The sequence below is a fragment of the Dermacentor silvarum genome, chromosome 7, assembly GCF_013339745.2.
Source record: "Dermacentor silvarum isolate Dsil-2018 chromosome 7, BIME_Dsil_1.4, whole genome shotgun sequence".
Classification (NCBI taxonomy): domain Eukaryota; kingdom Metazoa; phylum Arthropoda; class Arachnida; order Ixodida; family Ixodidae; genus Dermacentor; species Dermacentor silvarum.
This window is the reverse complement of record NC_051160.1, coordinates 57,487,771-57,509,543: the sequence shown is the minus strand read 5'-3', so window position 1 is coordinate 57,509,543 and position 21,773 is coordinate 57,487,771. Positions and strand designations below refer to the sequence as shown.

Genomic DNA, 21,773 nt, shown 5'->3' with positions numbered 1-21,773 from the left:
GTGTGAGTCATGCGCGGACTCGTGAAGGGTCCTTAGTCATCGGTCGTCGATGTGACGCGCGATGCAAACAGAAACGGTATATCTGATGAACTGCTGCGCGCGGCGTTCTCTGCAGTCTCTGTGTACACCCGCTATTATCAATCGGAAGACCCCATTATGTGCTGTATAGTCTTATTCGGTAAATAGTACCGAGGAAATTGGCGGACGACATTGGTATGTATGGCTAATGGGGTCGACGTTGATGGTTTTGTATACTCCCTCGATACTCCTGCTCAGTGTATGTACTAAATAAATAAATAGTTTGTTACGGGCACTGCGACACTGATTTGAACGCGAGACCGTCGATTGAACGCGGTACTCGGAACGTAAAATGCCGAGACGATGAGTATTTGCGGCCATTGGTAGCAGTACAGCCGCCGGCCGAATAATAAAAGTAAATAGACGAAATAGAGAAATAGGGGGAGGTCAGAGTATTCTCCGCTGAGGAAGCGTGAAATAACGGCGATATATATATATATATATATAGAAACTTTATTTGGAAGTTTCCAGTGGGGCCCTGGACTGGGGCCCTGGACTGAGGGGCTATATATATATATATATAGAAACCTTATTTGGCTGGTAAATATTTTAAGGAGCTGTGGTCGGAGCCCCTCAGTCCAGGGCCCCACTGGCCTCTGCCGCCTGCCTGACCTGGCTAATTAAGGACTTTTGTCCTGCCAAGTCGGAACGGGCGAGCTGTGCCTCCCACTGCTCCATTGTGATATTATTAGATGGCCTATGAGGGTGCTTAGTACACTCCCAGGTTACATGTATTAATTACTGCGATAAAGAGAGAGAGAGGGAAATAGAAAGTGAGAAGCAAAAAATAAAGTCCGGGTGTCGCAAATATCCATTGAACTTGCTTTCGTCATCGAATCGCGACGAAGAATAATTATGAGAAACCCACGGAGGACAGCAGCGCGTATATCCTAATTGCGGCGCGCGCTTTGGTGGACATGCACAAGCAGGGAGAATGACGTGGGAGGACAAGGTGTACCGTAATATCCCGCTTGTAATGCGCGAGTGTGTTTGATTTCTTTTTCTCTTTACACGGACGACAAAACGGTCGCTTGCCAACGGGCACAGAAATAGCGCGTTTGCAGCGGTCAACGGTGTTTATTGATTGGTTAGGCTCATAACGTCGTCCCAAACTATTAAGGCCGCGCACACGAAAGAACTGCGCGCAATAGTAGCCGGGCTGCGTATTAATTTTGACCAACGGTCGATAATAATTCGATTAGTCGGAATGAACCTCGATTAACGAGGTTAATGGAGGCGTCATCAACGAGGTCATCAACGTGCTTCCAAAGCTCGGTATACGCGACCGTGTTTTGCATTCCGTCCCTCATCGGAGCGCCACGACAGCGGCTCTGGCAGTCGAACCGCCGTCCTACTACTCAGCTTCAGTTACGCGCCGTATCCACCGAGACGGGCTTGTACTGGTAAATAAACTACTTAGACGGCGCCTCTCGCTTCCATGATGTTGCGCAATATTACTCTCGTAATGATGTAGCAACACCTGACCTTCCGCCGTCGTTGGTATTATCTCTCGACGCAGGAATTTGACTCTCGGGGCGTTTGTCAGTAAAGTGCTGCATTTCAGCAGTGGTTCACCCATGTATACTTGCCGAGACCTATTTTTCTATTAATTATGACGTCAGCTGACGTTCCACGCCAGTCAAGATATGCTATTTTCGAGAAAGGTTTGGGGCTATGCGGTACATCATTAAATAAGGTAAACTATAGCGCGAAAGACACGGGACTAAATTTTCTTTTTTCCTTTTTTTAACGTTGCACCTGTCAAGTTCACGAGGGTTGCAATGCGGGCTCGTCAATAACGCATCTTGAATAGGTTTTACGGTAGCCCGATTAAAAGGCGGGACAAAAGAAGACCCGTGTTGTCCCTGCGTGTCTTCCTTTGTCCGGTTTTTTAATCGCGCTGCCGTAAAACCTATTCAAGCAGCTATCAAGTTCCGTCCGTGAATGCATTACCTTCCGAAGTGCCCTTCCATGTTTCGTTTAGCTACAGGTCTGACAAGTTTCGTACCCACTAGTCGCAGTATATACATCCGCGATACAAGTACGCCTTATAATATACCGTCCACATAATGCGCACACAGGCACATGATACAAGGATAATGGCACAGTGCTTACAAGAATCGCCGACTCGCTCAAGCCACAAACCTTTAGTGCGCTTTATCGGCGGCGTACTTATGACGTCAGAGTGCAGTACCTGCCAAATGCCGGAACGCGCGCTTATCATCCGAAGTTACGAAGGGGTCTTAGGAGATTGCTTTTTTTTCTTTTCCGTGGTCTGGCCGGTTCCCGGCCACTAATGGACGATATAAATGTGTACTACATTTAACAGCTTTCCCTAATTGCGGAAACGTAAATCGTATGCGCTTGTGTTCTTCCGCGTAAATGACACAATACCTATAGAAGAATGTATTTTTTTCTCTAGCTATCCTTAAATGGCGTATCCTCCCGAGACCCGAACGCAACTATGGAACACAATCGCTCTTAAAGTACATTGCCATGTTGCTGCCGAGCCCGGTATTTTGACGCAGTCTGAGTGATCTTGAAACATACCTCGAGCTTGCTTTCGGCCGTCTGGGCCGACACAGAGGTCTAGATCAATTTAGCGTCAAATTTTCTCGAAAGTGGACGACAAGAATATGAGTGGACCACTTCTTTACAGTTACACACGCACCGTATATACTTCATACCCAGAATGAATATTTTGCGTAATCACTTCCGAGCGAATTTCGAAAAAAAAACAAGCTTGAAGGCAATGACTTGTACAAGGGGTCCTAGGAGGATAATCGAGCAGGAAGATTCGAGCCGGCAGCTGAGGCGGGTGCAATTAAGCGAACGGTATACTGTATAGTGCAGGTGTGTGTGTACGCGTAACTCACCCGTCTTGAGCCGGGACAGTGCGCAGCAGGCGGCGAGGAAGGCGAGCAGGGCGACCGCCTTGCGCACGGCGCGCTGCCTAGCTCGTCCCGCGACAAATCGTCGAGCACCGAGCGGCGGAGTCTCGCTCCACTCGGGGCTAGGGCCCCCGGTGTTGACCGCGCCGTGCTCCATAGCTGGCTGGCTGCCGCACCTGCGTCGCCCTTTCGTCGAAAAGCCGCTGCTGCTGACGCGCGGCTTCCTATAGTTCTCGCTGCGGTGGTTTTTTTTCTTCGCTCGCCGACGATCGCTAAAGAACCGAAAAACGAACTTTCGTCGCGCTAGTCTCGAAGATGGGAGTCGTCGCTAGATGCCCAACGCCGCCGCTGCCGCTGCTACCTCCACCGTCGTCACCACCATGGCCAGAGTCCGGGCTCCACCGCACGTCTTTTTTTCACTCACTCTCCGAAAGGCTCGTAACGCAGTTCCTCTCTTCTCTGCCCCGCCCGTGTGTTTGTGTTTAGAAAGGTCGGCGGCGGCAACGGCTGCGAGCGTGCACTTCAGAGCGCTGCTTCGCCGCACTGACCTACAGGCGTCGTACGCAACCGCCCACTCCCTCGCTATGCGGCTGCGGCCGCCGCCGCATCTAGCACGAAGTGGGGAAAGGGTGGCGGGAAAGAGAGAACGCTGTGGGGAGGCTTGTGTTTTTATTTCTCCAGTTCCCCCAGCTAGCTCTCCCTACAACCTCACCCCTTCTCTTCCCCTGCCTTCCTTATTTAGGGAGGGAAAAAAAAAGTTGTGGTTCCCGCTTTCTCCGCGAGGTGGCGTCACCTTATTGGTGACGCCGTTGCCGTGGCAACGCCCGCAGACGGCGAGCAGAAGGGAGGGCGGCGGCAGCTTTTCGGCAGCGCCGAAGAACGTGGCCTTCGTGACCCGCTCACTCCCTGCGCGTCTATAATTTTTTTTCCCTTCTTTTCTCTCTTCTTACCTGATTGCTGGGTACCTTTGAGTCGGCGACGAGCTGCTTTCTTTTTTTTTTACGCTGTTCGTATTTCTTTTGCGCCACGCTTTGCAGGCTATGTCTGTGCCGGTTATAAGCCCCGTTTCTCTTTCTGTTGTCCTTCTGCACTTCTTTTAATCGAGATCTGACGTCCTCGTCGCCGATTTGTCGATGGAATTACGTGCCGTAGGAACATTTGCGCCGTGCGCCTCTGCCGGCTCGTGTAGGTGTCTCTTCTTTTTATTTCTTCCTTCGTTCTATCTTTATTCTACGTTCCGGGCTGCTGTCGTCTGCTGTTTCTCTGCTGTCCACCTCGTTTCACGCGTTGGTCGCTTGAAAAAAATAATAATAAAGAAGGAAGAAAAAGAGCCATTTCCGGCGCCGCTTTCACGTTTTGGTGTTGCGCTAGTAGTTCTGTTTGCTGCTTCAACTCGCTGTTGTCCGCGTACTGCCCGCGACTTGGATTGGTTTGGCTTAGCTTGCCGGGATTGCTTCGCAGCGCGCCTCTAATGAGCGCAGACGACGCAATCTTCGCGCTATTCGGCGTGCTACGTTCGAAACAGAGGGATAGTATGCGATGTGATTTGTCTGCGTTGGTACGGCCCGCGAATACACGCTAAATTGCCGCGCGACCTCGAGGCACTTGCGTTTATCCGCGGGCTTCTTTCACGCTCGGAAAAACACTTTTATGTAGCACGTATCCAGTGACAGAAAGCTGTATCGGGAGTTTCTCGTGTTGCTCTACAATTTTCTCATTGGCACTTTTCATCTAACGATATTTGACAAGTTGATTAATTAATTAGGACTAATTAGCTAATTGGGCGGTATGCAAAAAATAATCAGTGTTCTTGAAGCGACGGCTAACAACAATTACCTTTGTTCTGTCCAGCTACGTAGCATTTTCATATTTTTTAACAGTCTGGCCCTAGTTAAGTGAAACACCCCAATATGTATGTGCCACGCCTTTTGCTATATGACATGCAGTATATGTGGTATATGCGGTATATGCAGTCTTAGAGGCATTGCGTAATCAAGAGTACAGGAGGCATACGTGAATATCTTAGCAAACATCTACAAGGATTCCACAGCTACCTTGGTTATCCACAAGACAAATAGAAAGTTACCTATCAAGAAAGGGGTCAGGCAAGGAGACAATCTTTTCAATGCTTTTCACTGCATGCCTAGAAGAAGTATTTAAGCTCTTAGACTGGGAAGGCTTAGGAGTGGGGATCAACGGCGAATATCTCAGCAACCTTCGGTTTGCAGGTGACATTGTCCTATTCAGCAACAATGGGAACGAATTACAGCAAATGATTCAAGGACCTTAATCGAGAAAGTGTAAGAATTGGGTTGAAGATGAATATGCAGAAGACAAAGATAATGTTCGAACAGCCTGGCAAGGGAACAAGAATTCAGGATCGCCAGTCAGCCTCTAGAGTCTGTAAAGGAGTACGTTTATCTAGGTCAATTACTCACAGGGGACCCTGATCACGAGAAAGAAATTTACAGAAGAATAAAATTGGGTTGGAGTGCATACGGCAGGCATTGCCAAATCCTGACTGGGAGCTTACCACTGTCGTTGAAAAGAAAAGTGTACAATCATTGCATTCTACCGGTGCTAACATATGGGCAGAAACTTGGAGGTTAACAAAGAAGCTCGAGAACAAGTTAAGGACCGCACAAAGAGCGATGGAACGAAAAATCTTAGGACTAACGTTAAGAGACAGGAAGAGAGTGATGTGGATCAGAGAACAAACGGGGATATAGCCGTTATTCTAGTTGACATTAAGCGGAAGAAATGGAGCTGGGAAGGCCATGTAATGCGTAGGATGGGTAACTGGTGGACCATTAGGGTTACATAATGGATACCAAGAGAAGGGAAGCGCAGTCGAGGTCGGCAGAAAACTAGGTGGGGTGATGAAGTTAGGCCACGGAGGAAGATTATTTAGGAGTAGAAACTCCCGTCAGCGCGGGCGCTCGCGTGCGACCAGATAACGTCACATTATTATGCGCCGACGGGGGCGCATGCAGTGGCGGCGCCTTGCGGCACGTCATGCAAGCAGCAGCGAAAAAAAAAAGAGCAGCAGCCCGGCGGATCGGTGGTGCCGCTCGGGCGCGTTCTCTTCGGCGGCGCCCGTGTCTCCCGCGCTCAAAGTAGACGACACAGGCGTTCGGCGTTTGCTTCAGCGTGCACGCCGTAGCGTTGTTTTTGTGGGCCTTTAAGTCAAACAGTAACTGTTCTTGTCGGTGTCTGTTCGAGGGCCGTAATACTAACAGCGCTGATACGTGCAGTGTACCCTTGTTCGGAAATTGCTAGCCTAAGATGGGATGCAGGTGGGATGCGTGAGTGCCCTCAGTAGAAGTTGTGAGGCGCGCGGCCGAACGGGAGCAACGCGCGCGGCCGCGAACGAGAGAAACACATGTGACCGGTTGCCTTGGCAACCAAGACGGCGGTAATTTCTTTCTCAGCCGCCAGGTGCCGCCAGCATGATAGTGGCTCCTCGGGCTTGTGACATTATCTGGTCGCCGCAACTGGCGGAGTTTCCACTCCTAAAGGTTTCTTGCTCCGTGAGTTAGGCAATTTGCAGGCGCAAGTTGGAATCAGCTAGCGCAACACAGGGGTAATTGGAGATCGCAGGCAGAGGTCTTCGTCCTGCAGTGGACATAAAATGTATAGGCTGATGATGATGATGATGATGATAGGCGAGTTATATTGCCACACCTTTCTATCACTAAAGTTGCTCATGCCTTGTCTTACATTTTTGACAAAGCTATTCCTCGGAAATTTGAGAATGACAGCCCACAAACAAATGTCACGGAGCAAAACACCGACAGCGCATGCCTTTTATGTTAAATCTTCTCAGACTGAAATATTAAAAGTGCGAAACAATAATAGCAACCTGAAAATCACGTAATTTTTTGGCGCGGCTGTGCACTACCTCCGGGATCTGCCCACGCAAGAGGCCTCGTTTTATTCCAGAACGCTCGCCTTCGTGCGTAGCGTTTGCCGCCAGCGTTTCCCGGTAAACATTACGGTTGCATAAGCGGCAATTGCCGGGAAGCGTGAGAAGCAGTCAGGGATATTTTAATGCTGTCGCGTTCCACTCGTAAAGGCGAAGCGTCCTCCATCTTTTTAGGGGCGAAGCTCCTTATAGCGGCACCCGTTCCGTCCCCGTCGCCGTAGTTGTAGTGTGTAACCAGTAGTGTGTAACCAGTCTGAGAAAAATGAGAAAAAAAATTCCGAAGTTGTGTCCGTAGCGCGGAATCGAACCAGGGACCCCTCGCTTCCGAGCGCGCCGCGTTAGCCCACTGCGCCACGAAGCGGACATGGACACACGCACCACGATGGCAATAAATACCCAACATTAACGAAAGGCCGCGTTTCTAGCGCGTTTCTAACGCGTTTGTGCTAGCGCGTTACGGCCCATGTAAGAAGCTGGTGTAAGACGCTGTGGCCTCTCCGCCTTACCTTCAACGCGTTTCGAACGCGCTGCCCAAAGCGGTGGCAAGTCAAGTTCAAGTCGAGGAGCGTTTATGAATACGGGGGGTATACTCTCTCAGCAGTCATGTGATGGCGTCGGCAAACGCGGTGCACGTTCCGGCATGTGTAAATGGCTGCGTAAGACGCTGTGGCCGCTCCCCCTTACTAGAGAGTACTGCACGTTTCTAACGCGTTTGTGCTAGCGTCCCCTTAAGCGGGAGATCCGATGATTCCCTCCGGAGCTTCGCCCACTCATCATCATTCACCCCGTGGATATGCTGTGATTTTTTTTATCGGCTTTTAACTGCAGAGTAGGCAACGTGCAAGAATTCCTAAGTTTGAAGCATTACGAAATTTTCACGCAGCATTTAGATACCTAGTAAAGATGCTTATACGCATTGCTAAAACACACACACACACTCTAAAAGCAGTGCGTGAACCACAGTCGCAGAATGATGCTCGAAAAGTTAGCCTACAAAGTAAGCAATTGTTGCTGTTCAAAGAGTTTAACCTTAAAAGCCTTCCTTCCAATCTGCCCGAAGCTTGCTCGCTCGCTCGCTCGCTTTCACTCGCTTTCGCTTTCAAGGAATCATGCGTGACACACTTGTTCTGGTTATAAACGCAGTGCTCGCCTTTTTCGTATCCGGTAATAATGGACCCCACTGACCTGAAGTGTGCGTGCCATGGTTAACAGAGCTTGCAGCACAAGCAAACTAAAATTACGCCGTGAATTCGCTGCCCCCTGCGGTAATATTATGGCCCTTTATTGAGAAACACCTATATAACAGCTTCCGCGTATAGTCACAGCGAGCTGCGATGCATTGTCCTCGCAGAAGCGGAATGGAACATACATACATTGTCCTCGCAATGTGTGTGAGTTTTTTTTTTTTTTTCTAAGTAAGGTTATACAGTCGAAGCCGGATATATCGAGTCTGAAGGGGGGTCAGAAAGAGTTAGGTATAGTGTAGGTAATTCCATATATAAAATAATATAGGCCCTGAGGCAAACGGCGGCTTACCGATGTCCGCTAAGTTACTGCACGCCACTCTGAAAAACAACAAGCGAGCAAGCAGTTTATTTACCTGCAAAAACCTTGCTGGATCACTTTCAACTTGATTGGTAAAGTCCAAGTTGTTTCTTTTCTCTACACTTGCAGCGGCCATCGCTTGCGCAAAATGAACTTATACGTAATAGGCGCTCAACCCACACGACGGCGCTACGAAAATCGGAAAGAAGGAGTGTTGACGTTCGAGGTAGCACGCGCGCGCTAGCCGAACAGTTCGACGGGGCGCAATCGAGTGCACACACGGCCCATCACGGCTCAACTGACTGCACTTTCTCTTCTCCATCTCCAGGTGCCAGAAGACCTCAAAGTGCGCAAAGAAGTGCCTTTTGAGGTCTTTGGCGTGGCGCCCCGTTAATTCGATATATCGAATGTGCTGGTGCACGGACGTTCTATATACGTGTGCGCCAGCCCTGTGCATTTGCATGGGATTTTAAAGGGGGTTTTACAGCTGTTCGATGTACGCAATAATTCGTTATATGCGGGTTTGATATATCCGGGTTGGACTGTATGCGATCGAGTACATGTCGTAAGGTGCGGGTGTAGATCGGATTAAGATTTCCGTCGTTATACGATTCAAAGTGGGTGTCATTGTCTGAATACGTGGTGACTCAAGATAAAGCCGTTGACTTAAGAATTCTGTCGCTTCTTAGCACGCTGGCGCTAGTCCCAATGTATGTGGTGGCCCGTGGTGTCAGCGTGTTCTGCAATTAAAAGCGCTGGAGCGCTTGTTTGCGTCGTTTATCGATGCTCTTTTATAGTCATCTTTCAAAAATTCCCGCTTTCTCCGATATATTTGTAGTCACATTGCGCGCAGGGGATACCGTGCACGACACCAGGGAACTTCTCACGTGGCAGAAAAAAAAAAAAAAAAAGTTGGGAAAGAAATGTATTTTTTTTTCTTTTTTTTTTTTTCACCCTGGTCAGCGTCTAGCTCTTTCCTGTTTTCGCCACACACGCGTCTTTCGACGGTGTGACAAAATCGCTTGCTCATTATCATGACACCGAATTGCCCAGCTCGCGGTGGCCACAGCCGTTGTATACAATTGGTCTTTCCTCAAAGTCAGTGTTACGACTAATAATTGGCGAGAATCTAGCAGCTCTATACACGAAGCAGAAACGCTTTATGCATTTTTTTGTAGCGTGCTGGTCTCGCGCCACGGAGGCCAGTGTTCGATTCCCACTCAGACCGAAACGTGCCAAATTTACTTTTCAAAGCCACTTTGATTATATAGGAACCTCCCTGAGAAATGTGACGTCGATCCGAGCATTTTAACACGAAAGTGTTTTATGCCTGGGTCCACCAAGACTTCACTGACGTATTTCCGTCACGGAAATACGTCATAGAACATAATACAAAGAAAGAAACCAGAAGAAAAAGTTCCACAAACATGCAAAATTTGGAAATCGAACCCACGACCTCTCGGTCCGCGACGAGAGATCGCCGAGCGTTTAACCCATTGCGCCACAAACGCATTTGCAGAGAGCTACACAGACGCGCCTTATATATCTAACACTCCTCCGTGTACCCGCGCTCTTGCTCGGGGCGGTGCCGTCGCCTACGAGCAGAAAAGAGAAGTACTGCATTATGACACTAAAGCCCGGGATACATGGAGCGAACTTTCTCGACGAACTTCACGCGTCAAGTAACGACGCGGCGACACGACGCAGGATGTTTGCTGTGTTGCAATACATGCGGCGAACGCCGCCGCGCGTTGGCCGCCGTGTTGGCGGCGGTCCCGGCCGCCCGCTTCGAACTGAATTTGGCGTTGTCCTTGTAGAATTCACTTAGTTGGAAGCAAATGACTGCGTAAACGGCTTTCGCTTAGTCTCAGGCCGCTTCGACGACAGAGTATTATGGATAACCTTGAGTAGTTTTCGAGATCGCTTCTCGTTTCGAACGCGTCTAAGCCTAGCGAAAGAAATATCCGATGCCAGCGCCATCTATCGGTGAAGTCGGGAGATAGGCATGACGACAGCATGTGGCCTCTGAGATCAGAAGATTTCTGTTGAAGGTGGTTGTAGAGAGCTTGCACTGCTTGTCTGTTTCCTCGCAGATCAGCGGATATGGGATGTACAAATACAACGCGATTCCTGAGAGATCATACTAGGAACTACTCAATCGGTGCCACGGAGAAAGAATAACAGGAGGCGAAACTCTCGGCCGGCGCCAGCGCGAGCACTTGTCGTGATAATGTCACGCTGGGAGAGGAGGAGACGCGCTGGTGGATGGATGGATGGATGGATGAGGCTGAACCCTTTAAATCGGGCGGTGGCATACGCCACCTAGCCATGGCTATTAACATAATTTGTACTTTGTGGTGGGTGAAATTTCACCCCTGCCTTAATTTTATCCACCAATCAGATAACCTCTGTTTGGTTATTTCTACCTGCTTAAAGTCTATTTTGCCTTCACTGTCCCTAAACCCCAATGCTTTGAAAAAATCAGCCCCGTTGCCTTGCACTGTAGGGTTAAGCCCCTTACAGAAAAGTATGAGGTGTTCAGCCGTTTCCTCTTCTTCTCCACACGCACAGCACAACGTGTCTATACCTTGGTACTTGACTCGGTACCTCTTAGTCCGCAATACTCCCGTCCTGGCTTCAAACAACAAAGAGCTTCCCCTAGAATTATCGTAGATATTTTCTTTGGCAATTCGTTGGCGCAGCGCCTCTTGCGGCGATGGAAGGAACTACTTCCCTCGCGGCACGGCCGCCTGGATCGGCGCGTGCGGCGGGGTTGCTACCCCGCCGCGCGCGCCGATCCAGGCGGCCGTGCTCGCGGACGGAGCGGCGCAGCGGCCGCGGTCACGGAAGAAAAAAAAAATGCTCTCCGACGGCGCCCGGCGTCGTCTGCTACTGGGCGCTTGCGCTAGCGCGGTTTGCACTCAAGGAATAAAAGACCTGTATGCCGTATTGGTAGAAATAATTTTTTTCAAGATTTCAATTTAGGATCACATGCTTTTTATGCGGTAATAAGAGCAAGACACTAGAGCACTTCAAGGACCAGATGATCTGCGATCGTAGCCAGGTGCGTAAAGAAAGAGCAGACGATTTGCAACCATACGCATGCGCGTATATAAAACTGTACTTGGCGCTTTTTCAAATTTTTGGCGTAACGTAAAACGAGAATTCATCTTTATTATCATGCGCCATAAAAAGTGCCGATCAGAGTATGCGATACATATTTACCGTGCGGGGAAACAAAATGTAATTATATTTCTGCAGCACGTTTGGACAGACGTGGACAGACGGAACAGCAGAGCACAGGTTGCCGCTTGCTTCGAGCAGTGAGAATCATCGCTTTGTCAGTTCTGCAGTTCGTCCACTGCTCGGATTCTCTACGATGCAAGTGTTCACTTCCTAAGCGTTCACTGATTTTCGAAAATGGGTCGCCGATGCTTCGTCAAGAACTGCAAGAGCGGATATAAGTCCTGCGCTGAAAACGTTCGAACTTTCAAAGCTCCAAATGACCCGGAACGCCTTCAAGAATGGGCGAGAGCTATTGGAAGAGAGGACCGCGAACTGACAACCCGCGATTACGTCTGCGAAAAACATTTCCCCAGTGAAATGGTCCGCAGGCGTAAATACTACGCTGAGCTTGGAGGCGCAATCGTCCTTGACCAGCCAAAAAAGCCATTGCTGCTCCCTGGGGCGGTACCTTGTCTTTTTCCGGAAGTTTCACCTGGCTTGTGCCCAGTAAAGAAACCAAGAGCGGACCGGAAGATCGCTAATATTACCGGTGAAAGCAGCGCCAAACGACTGAAAGTGGACAGTACTCGTAACGAGTCAGAAGTTGTCGTCAAAGACAGTAACAACCTCCAAACATCTGCGGACTTCCAGGTGAGCTCAGTCGCGAAAGACGTGTGCACTTCTGAGCCTTCGAGTCATTTGCGCACGAATTCTCCACTGCGGCCAAGTTACGACGCAAGTAATTCTGCTGCTGCAGACGTGCCATTGCAGAGAATAGAGGCATGCGCTTCGTCCACTGTAGCAAGCTGGCTACAACATCTGTCCAATGAAAATCGGATACCGATGCCGAGCCATGCATGGAACTACCACTATGTCAGCGTGGAAGGTGTGGAATGCTTTTGTTTTGTTGAAATGGCGAAAGCGTCCGCAGCATCTCCCGTCTTCGCACTCAAAATCATGGAATTGGTGGCGTGCCGAGAGGGATACAGAACAACGAAACGTGTTCTCGGGCACGAAGTAAGCAGCGTAGTTGTTGGAGTACGGTGTGAAACCCAGCAGACAACAGATATTATCGACATGCTTGGGGCATTCGATAAGCAAGTCGTTTGTCGTGGAGGTCCTGCGCGAGATAGGTTCCCAGGCATTCAGTTAGAGTGTGCCTCGTGTGACGTGGCAGGGTTCTGGAGACACAACAGGTGTCCTATACTTCTTGATGGTGCAGAAAGACAATGCTCACGATGTAAAACATTGTCCAACACACTACGCATTCACAAAAAGCGAAAGGAAAACAGAAGAGTCCAGACGGCTGTTAGGTTTCGTTTCAGTGGCCCCAGTGTGCCTTACAGACCGAAATTAGAGGTATTTAGGAACTACCGTGCTGCCTTATACCGCAAAAAGAAAAACCTCATGAAAAGAAACAATACACTGAAAGCCGCTCTTGAAGCGAGCAAGGAGAAAATCAAATCGCTTGCCGATTATCAAGTACTGGATGCGGCGAAAGAAGCGGGCTTTCCAGAGAATCACTGCGTGCTTTTGAAGGAGTGTGTAGCAGCTGCAAAGGTCACGGCGAAGCAGGGAAGACGATACACAGATGACTGGCTTCTGCTCTGTCTGCTTCTACATATCCGCACGCCATCCGGATACCGATTTATGAGAGACAACAATATCCTACCATTACCCTGCGTCAGGACAATCAGAAAATACATTTCCATTGTAGGAATGAAGTGTGGCTTTGACGCAGATTTTTTCGCCGCGCTGAAGGAAAAACTGGAGCCCAAACCCAACTTTCAAAAGCATGGAATGCTCCTTTTCGACGAGATACAGGTCCGAGAACGGAAGTGCGTCAATTCCAAAACGCTTACATACACCGGCCTTGTTGACCACGGTCACGGAGGAAACCACGCCGAAAGTAGTGCTGATACTGCCGGACTGGCCAATCATGCGCTTGTCTTTATGTTTATCCCCTTTGGGGAAAGCTACACTCAACCAGTCGGCGTGTTTGCCTCACGAGGACCAACGAAGGGAACAGTGCTAAGTCAGCTGGTACTGCAGGCTATCATACTGCTAGAGAATGCAGGTGCGATCGTGGATGGCATTGTTTGCGATGGAGCGAGCACAAACAGGAGGATGTGGACGGAACTCGGCATTGATGGCAAACTCGGTGCTAAGAAGAACTCCTTTGAACACCCAATGAGTGATGCAAGGAAGGTGTATGTCTTCTCCGATGTACCACACCTCGTAAAGTGCGTTCGTAACAGGCTCCTGAAGCAGCGCTCTCTGAAAGTGAACGGACAGTGGGTGCACTGGTCTTGCTATGTCGCTGTCTACAAAGAGGACTGCAAGAACGCAGGAGGCTTGAAGGTTTGCCCTAAAGTAACGCATCACCATATTTACCCATCACATATGGAGCTCATGCGTGTCAAGCTAGCCACTCAACTGTTCAGCCGATCTATGGCTTCCGCACTGAAGTACTACACTAAAGTCAACATACTGCACACAAACACTACCGCAGGCACCATTGCATTCACCGAACGGATGAACGACCTCTTTGACGCGATGAACCGACGGCCTCCTAAAGAGGGCCTGCGCATTGGATGCAGAGATTTAGAGTGTATCGAGAATTCCTTAGACTGGCTGGATGACTGGGAACGGGATGTCCGCAGTGGAGCTATTTCGCAAGACATGTTCTTGACTCAGTCGACTGCAGAAGGCCTCCGAGTCACCATGTTGTCTATGCTAGAAATTTCGGAGTACCTACTGAACCAGTGTGGATTCAAGTACGTCCTAACCGGGAAGCTAAACCAAGACCCGCTCGAAAGGTTCTTTGGTTAAGCTCGACAGGCTGGTTGTGAGAACGACCATCCGGATATGCCAACATTTCTTCAGGTGTACCGGATGCTCACAGTATATAGCTTGTTGAAGCCACCGAAGCTAGGGAACTGCGAGGTACGGGAGGAGAAATCAGTGCTGGACCTGTCTTCCTTCCGAACTATTTTTATGAAGCAAGACTCCGGTGATTCGCGCCGGTCGCACCTCAGTGAGCTGAAAACAAAGCTCGATGGATTGGTGGAAACCGAAGAGTGGGAGTTGGAGGACTGTGACGACCTCGTGCAAGAGAGTAACCACAGTGCTGAGGTAGTCGACGCAGTTTTGTACTACGTTACTGGATTCCTGACAAGAAAAGTGGCAAGAATGTTCTCTTGTGAAAAATGCAGGCAGTCCCTCACTGTAGACGCCCCGACTATGAAAGAAGCGTCTCTCACCCTCTGCAAAACGAGAGGTGGCCTTGTGCACCCCAACAGTCGCTTGTATAAGATACTTCGCTGCGCAGAGGACTATTTTGCAAATAACATGAATAGCACTGACATCTTCTGGGCTACGATCGACCATGTTGTGGACAACTTTAAGCTCACATTCCCCTGTGGTGAACACAAGAATGATGCAATTGCAAGAATTCTGTACTACTACGTCGGACTACGAATGAGGCAGCATTGTGTAAACGAAGCTCGTGACAAGGAACACACGGCATCAGCAAAGAAAAAGCTGTCTAGGCTTTGTAAAGTCTAGCTTAGAAAGTACCACGTATTTGCACTTTTTTTTTAAGAAATGAACACTGGAAAAAAAAAAATTTCAGTAGCCCCTCCCCTGTCGAGGAAATAGGGGTAAGCGAATCCTGTCGTGTGTTTCTTCGGTGTTCCTCCTAACGAATTGCACTTACGAGTACCACGTTGTGCTCGAACCACCACCGGGCACACGCACTGCTGCTGGCTCCGAAGTTCCGGTTGAGACAATCGCGTTGACACCTGGTGCTAGCGTTGCCGAGGCATGCACTACCGTTGTCGGGTTCCTGGAGGGCTATACGACGCTGACGTTTGGCCTCAACATCGCGCGGCTCTTCGCTGACGTTTCGCCTGGGCTTCGGAAGCCCTCACGCTCACGTCGACGACAAGCCCTTTACCGAGCGCGTTCATTCTGAACGGATTTCCATAAAATGTCTTCAAAATGAAATGTGTAAGACAATGAATGGCACATACAGCCTTAAGCAATGGCTCATACCCCCGTAAACGCGGCCTCCCCATTACGACGACAGAAGCGAGGTGAAATTCTATGCTGGAATGATGAGCGGCAACGAATCCAGTTGTGGAAGAAGACGACGATGACAAACGCGGGAGCAGTGGCACGAGCGCATGCCGAGCACAAACACGAGCGCAACCTGAGGGGCGCCAACGAGCCAGCTGTGGAAGACGACGACGACAAACGCGGGAGCAGTGGCACGAGCACGTACTGAGCACGAGCACGAACTACCCGAGGGGCGCCAACGAGCCAGCTGTGGAAGACGACGACGACGCTCGAGCCAATGCTGATGATAATTTTGTGCGTACATGGACGCCACCGAAATCTGCTAGTAATAACAAGCTGCGCTTGAAAAGAAACGGTCTCACTGGCGTTTCGAAATAAATTCTGACGTAACTGCTGTCTTATAAGCTTTTCATGTTTGTTCGTTGTCACTCATCATCACAGACGCAAAACAAAAGACTTGCCGGAAGAATGTGGATTTTTTTTTCTCGGCAATTCACGTTGCGTCCGGCAGGCTCCATCAATTTTTTTGCGTCACTGTAATTTGCACATATTGTACACCGTTTTCCCACAAAGGAAACTTGTTCCCTAGCATGCCGAAGTAACTGAAGTTAAATCAAACCACACCAGCGATTGTGGAGAGCTTCGAGAAATGATCGCGTTCGGTCAGTCTCTTTCTTATGGCGCTGCGGTCAACTGAGCAAGAACTCGTTGTAACAGCTGCCGTCTCGTTCAGCGACAGGCACCCTTTTCAAGAAGCTAGTGTACTCGAGCTAGAGCAACCTAATGCAAGGGCGGCGCACTGGCATCAAGCATCCGCGCGCGAGCAGACGACAAGACGGAGCGACCGAGCCCCGCGCTCGCCGCATCCGCTGCATCACTTCGACAAACCGTCACGTGACCATACGTCAGGCGTCCGGCGTTTGGTAGGGGGCGCTGTCACGACGTCCGCCGCCGCGCTCCAGCGTGACATTATCACGACGCGTGAAGGAGCCGAGTTGCACCTCCTGAGTTATTCTTTCTCCGTGATCGGTGCAGAGACATGCAGACACGGCAACACCAACGCGATTGCAGACGACGCGAAAAGGCGCGCGCGCGCGAAACACCAGCATGCATTGCGACCGGAACTAGTGCCTCCTGATTGGCTGTCGTCCACCGCTGCGCGCTAGACGCTTCCGGCGGCGGCGTTCGCCCGACGAAAATGTTTGGACAGGCAGATCGGCTGCGGACGGCAAATTTCTTGACGCCGGCCGTCGGACGTTCGCCGCCCGACGAAGTCCTTCGCTCGGACGCCGGTTATTCGCTCCATGTATTCCGGCCTTACGCGCACCGACAGTGAACGCTTCGGTGGTCTCAGCACTACGACGCCTCGATGCCAGCATTCGAAGGGACGCTGGCATCAAGAAGCACTACCAACGCCACCTAGGTGGCGTTCACCGTACTCAGCACAGCGGAGCGTGGCCTCCGCAATTAGCTCTGAAAATGTTTCTGAAGTTGATCGCGGAGGCTGCAATTACGACGCGCTGTACGCGCTGATTTGACTCGGTGACGATTCAGTTACGTGCTTTGTCTTGCGCGTTGTATTAGTGTGTCAGTTAAGTGCTTCGTCTTTCGCGTTGTGCTAGCGTGTGCAGCGTAGTGCAGCTTCCATATGCACGACGGTTGCTCATGGTCATCGACGTTGGTAGTCGTGATGGAGGAGACGTGCCACCAGGCGTCAGCGTGGGTGCATCAACGCCTAAGGGCGCTTTAGCCACAAAACACCAATAGACATTATATATCAATGTGCAATAAACATTACACTACTTCTGTGAAGACACGTTTCACTTTCGTGTTCTATACCGATTCCTATATAAGAGGGATCAACCACATTTTTTTTGACGTGTTTTTACTCTTTGCGGCGCGCACAATAAGCACCCGAGTACTGAAACACCAAACTGTTTGGCCGAGCGTCAGACGCCCTATAAGAAACGACAGTACCTTCACGCATAATAGGAAAGCTATGTGCATTTCGTGCAAAATTGGGACACTGGAGGGCAAAATATATCATGGCTTCACTACATGCATGCAGTCAACGGGTTTCGTTAGCCGTCAATCCGTCGTAAACGCTCACAGCGAAGCGCCGCCGCGTCTAATTCAATGCGAGATGCGTGCCGGCCGACCGCCTATACCCACACTTTGCCCCGTATTGATATAAATGACGTCTGGCGTTAACGTGCGCCCGAGACTATCAGTGCGTTTCCCTTGGTGCGTTCACGACAGGCGTCATTTAAATCAAGTCAAGCGTGGGCTTTCTGAATACGGGGGTTACGAGTCATTGTTATATGGCTCCCATATCTCTACCCACACTATAACGCGAAGGCCACTTATTCCTTGATGTAATAAGGTTCTCACCTGTTTTTGCTGCGACACCACTTCGGAACGACCAGGTCGAAGGATCGCGCCGGTAGAGAACTCCGCCGAAGGACACGTTGTCATCAATGGCGAACGAAACCCCAGTGGCCGGCGCTATTTCGTACGATGTGTTTACCGGGAGTTTTAGCGAACACTTTCAAAATTTTTTTAAAGGTTGCCTGTGGCAGATAGCACAATTCCAGTTCATCAGCTGGTCTACTCGAAGAGGCGGACTTTACTTGCCCCAAAAATTGAAATGCATAATCGACTAATTAACAAAAATACACTAATTAGGTATTTAACTATAATTACCTGATGGCCCGTATTGCAATTTACAAATTCTAGCCGTGGAGTTCGCAAGACGGATCCACTTGGAACGAATTTTCAGGATGACACCAGTTTTGAGGTATAAATTCCCGGACATTGCGAAGAAATGCATTGGCGTTCCAGTTACTTTCTTAACAAAACGCCGTTTTATGCTTAGTGTCATCCTGAGAATCCGCCTTGCGAACTCCACGGCTACAATTTGTGGATTGCAATATGGACATAAGGTAATGAGTTAAAATCTTAACTAGTGAATTTTTTTATTAATTAGTCGATTATGCATTTCAATTTTTTGCGCAAGTAATGTCCGCCTCGTCGAGTAGACCAGCTCATGAACTATAGAATTGTGCTATCTGCCAAAGGCAACCTTTAAAATATTTGAAAGTGTTCGCTGAAACACCCTGTATATAGTCTCGAACTAATCGCCTTGTGCTATAGTTTCGGATCTGCGCGATAAGAGTATCTGGCTCGTGCAGTTTTTATAACGCGAGCAAGCTGCGTTATTTCCGTGTCACGCGACGGGCCGTGTCGTTGATTTTTACTCCGCGGATGAGCGAGATGTGGAGACGCGCCGCCAATCTGCGAAGGTCCTTGAGTGCGACATGATTTGGCGGCAAGCATCGACGTCATGCTCATCCGCGGAATTCGATCCGTCGTGTGATCGAACGCTATAGATTTAGGCCGCTGCTTGGAGCTCGCATCACGGCTTTTCTTGTTTTTAACTTCTCAGCAGTTGTGTATAGGTGAGAACTGTGGAGGTGGGTGGGAGCACTATGCGACCCCGAATGAACACGATCTGCCCCCAACAGTCATTAGGATTTCACGTTTTCTTTTAATAAAAACCTCGTTATGGCGAAGTTGAAAAATTACTTTCTTGAATCCATTACTTCGTTATATCTATTATTGCATGTCCTTCAAATTAATCTCTTTTGGAATTTCACGGGGAAATTAACTTACTTCGTTGTATCCATTACTTCGCTATATACACATTTGTTATAACAGGGTTTGATTGTAAATGCAGCAAATTTCTCATCTTATGCCCGTGGCGTTTGCCTAATCGGAATATTTCTGCGTTTTACGCGCATTTGAAATGAAAGGGTGCGAGCTAGTGAATGCACAATACGTGGCTTTTTAGCAAGCATTAAAATTAGTGAAAGAAAAACATACATCGTATTTCGTGTTTCTCAACATGCCGTAATCCCGGCGTGGGAATGCCTCTATGCGACCTTGATGTCATTTGCCCGCGTGCCGGCTATTTCTTTATTTATTCTATGATCCTCGGACGAGTTGCATGTAACGATGTTTCGAGAGCTGCCAGCGCGCAGGGCTCCGAGACTAGCGCCCGCCGCGCCATCTTTGATGTGTTCCGCGGCGCCCAGATGGCGCGCACTACTTTACTGACTCGAAGGAGACATCGCTTTATTCCTCCTGCTGGCCGTTTTTCTTTTTTTCTTCTTTTTTTCTGCGCGACAACATGGCTGCGCCCACATAAACGCATTGTTGTCGTCGTCTCTGATTATTAACGGCTTTCGACGCGGTTTGTGTTTCGACGCCGGCGTATTTTTTCGACGCATGCCCGCGCACTGGCTGCCAACAGCGCATTATACGATATTCGCCTACTGCTAGGTCGCCGAGGAGTGAAAGAGAACCGCGAATGCCTACTACAACGACGACGACGACATCGGCGACGGCTTCGTCGGCCGGCGGTTCGAATTCACGCGGTTTCTCGACGCACCAGTTCTCGCGCCACTTCAACGGCAACAGCGTGCACTTTCTCGTGCTTCGCATGGACTCCAGCTTCTTCCTCTGGGTCGGCTCGCAGAGCGGCTGTCTCAAGAACCTCTCGGTCGCCATGTCGACGGCCTTCGAGAAGGGGCCCACGGCCAGCAGCCTGATGGGCGACGCTTCGGACCTGACGTCCAACGCTCTCGCAGCGAAGCTGGCCAAGCGAACTGGGTGCCAAGTGTTCGTCAGCTACAACGTCCCTGCCACCGACGCGGCGACGGTGAACTTCGTGCACGAGTGCATCGTCGAGGAGATGTCGCTGATGCCGCACAAGTTTCATTAAAAGCCGCGGTGCATTAATTTAACGTCAGCACGTTCTCTCGCTTCTTTTCTTTCTGAAAAAAAAAAAATTGTCTCTTTTGTAAGCTGCACAAATGTTGTGTTAAGGCTTCGAGTGTCGTTGCACGTGAAAATGTTTCTACTGCTGCTGTTGTTTTCCCGGAGTTGCGATTTTTCGACTGGCGCAAGATTAATTTTGTTTGCATCGGAGATAGCAATTGTAACACAATTTAGGAATTGTGTGTATATACGCTTCAAACCATAAAGTAAATGTTCATATAGGCCACAGCATGCGTCATCTCGCAGGATAGTTCAGGTGCTCGAGGAATTTGCATGCAGACCATGCATCCATGCAAAAGCAAGAATGAAAGGAGAAAAAGTCGACGAAGGGCGCGTCGAAGACTCGTTAAAAATCGTATGGCAGCAAGATCAGCAGCATCGAAATAACAAAACAGCGGAGGTGTTTACTTCTGAGCCTTATCAAACGCGAGTATCTTCGCTCTAGGGAAAATTTGGTTAGGCGGGGTCGCAAAGAATACTTACTACGTTCTTCGTCTGTGTACGCGTGCCTATCTGCCTTGCACGAAATAGTGTGCACGTGTCGTCATCAACTTTTAAATAGTTGACAGTGAATCTAATACACACGTCCAACGCTTATAGTCCCGCCACCCGTCGTACGTTCGATGCGTGACAATGAAGTTTTCGAGGCCCACGCACGACGAGGTTTCCACCGTTTCCACTGTCATCTAGAGGTGCCCCATTGGTTCACTAATTTGTCTGTTGCTCTCAACTACGTTATCCGTTCGCCGGCGAACGCTGCTCCGAGCGTTCGTCTCTTTCTCTCTCTCTCTCTCTTTTTCCTGCGCAACGCGAATACATGTTGATAGGGCATAAATTTTGTGTAGGGTGTAAATCGATGTGTCAATCATTGCCTAAAGCGTGCTTTAGCGTTGAAGAGCGCCTCACGGAGAATGTGTAAAATAATCGGAGGAATTTCGCGAAAGATTGGATGTTCGACGGAACTAAACGGTAGTGTCGCGTCACCTGAGGCATTGCCTGAGGGTAGAGAGGGAAGGCAACGTTGGCATGGCGACGGAACGAGCCAGATGCAGCGAATAGCACCTTTATGTCACGCTAGCGCAATTTGTTTCACTACGCTAGAACGATTAAATTGGTAAAACGGAAGGGGATTACGTCATCGACTACGTCGGCGAGCAGGTGCCTCTAGTCGGCTTCCGCGTTGGCTCGCT

General features: G+C 49.5%; 2 protein-coding genes across 2 annotated transcripts in view; one reads left to right on the top strand and one right to left on the bottom strand.

The window, feature by feature from the left end:
• The window catches only part of LOC119458072 (sodium/potassium/calcium exchanger 4-like), an 80,551-nt gene extending 77,003 nt beyond the window's left edge, over positions 1-3,548 (bottom strand). Inside the window, exon 1 of the mRNA XM_037719879.2 lies at positions 2,955-3,548. Within this exon, the coding sequence (XP_037575807.2) occupies positions 2,955-3,126 (172 nt within the window). The 5' untranslated portion in view covers positions 3,127-3,548. The remainder of the gene's footprint in view (positions 1-2,954) is intronic.
• A 16,367-nt stretch (positions 3,549-19,915) lies between these two features.
• On the top strand, positions 19,916-20,533 carry LOC125946762 (proteasome assembly chaperone 4-like). The gene has a single exon (XM_049670736.1). The coding sequence runs from the start codon at positions 20,114-20,116 to the stop codon at positions 20,525-20,527; it is 414 nt and encodes a 137-aa protein (XP_049526693.1). The 5' UTR covers positions 19,916-20,113; the 3' UTR covers positions 20,528-20,533.
• Positions 20,534-21,773: the final 1,240 nt, after the last annotated feature.

Excerpts from the sequence above, each read along its gene's own strand:
- LOC125946762 (XM_049670736.1), top strand. The coding sequence starts at position 20,114 with ATGCCTACTACAACGACGACGACGACATCGGCGACGGCTTCGTCGGCC.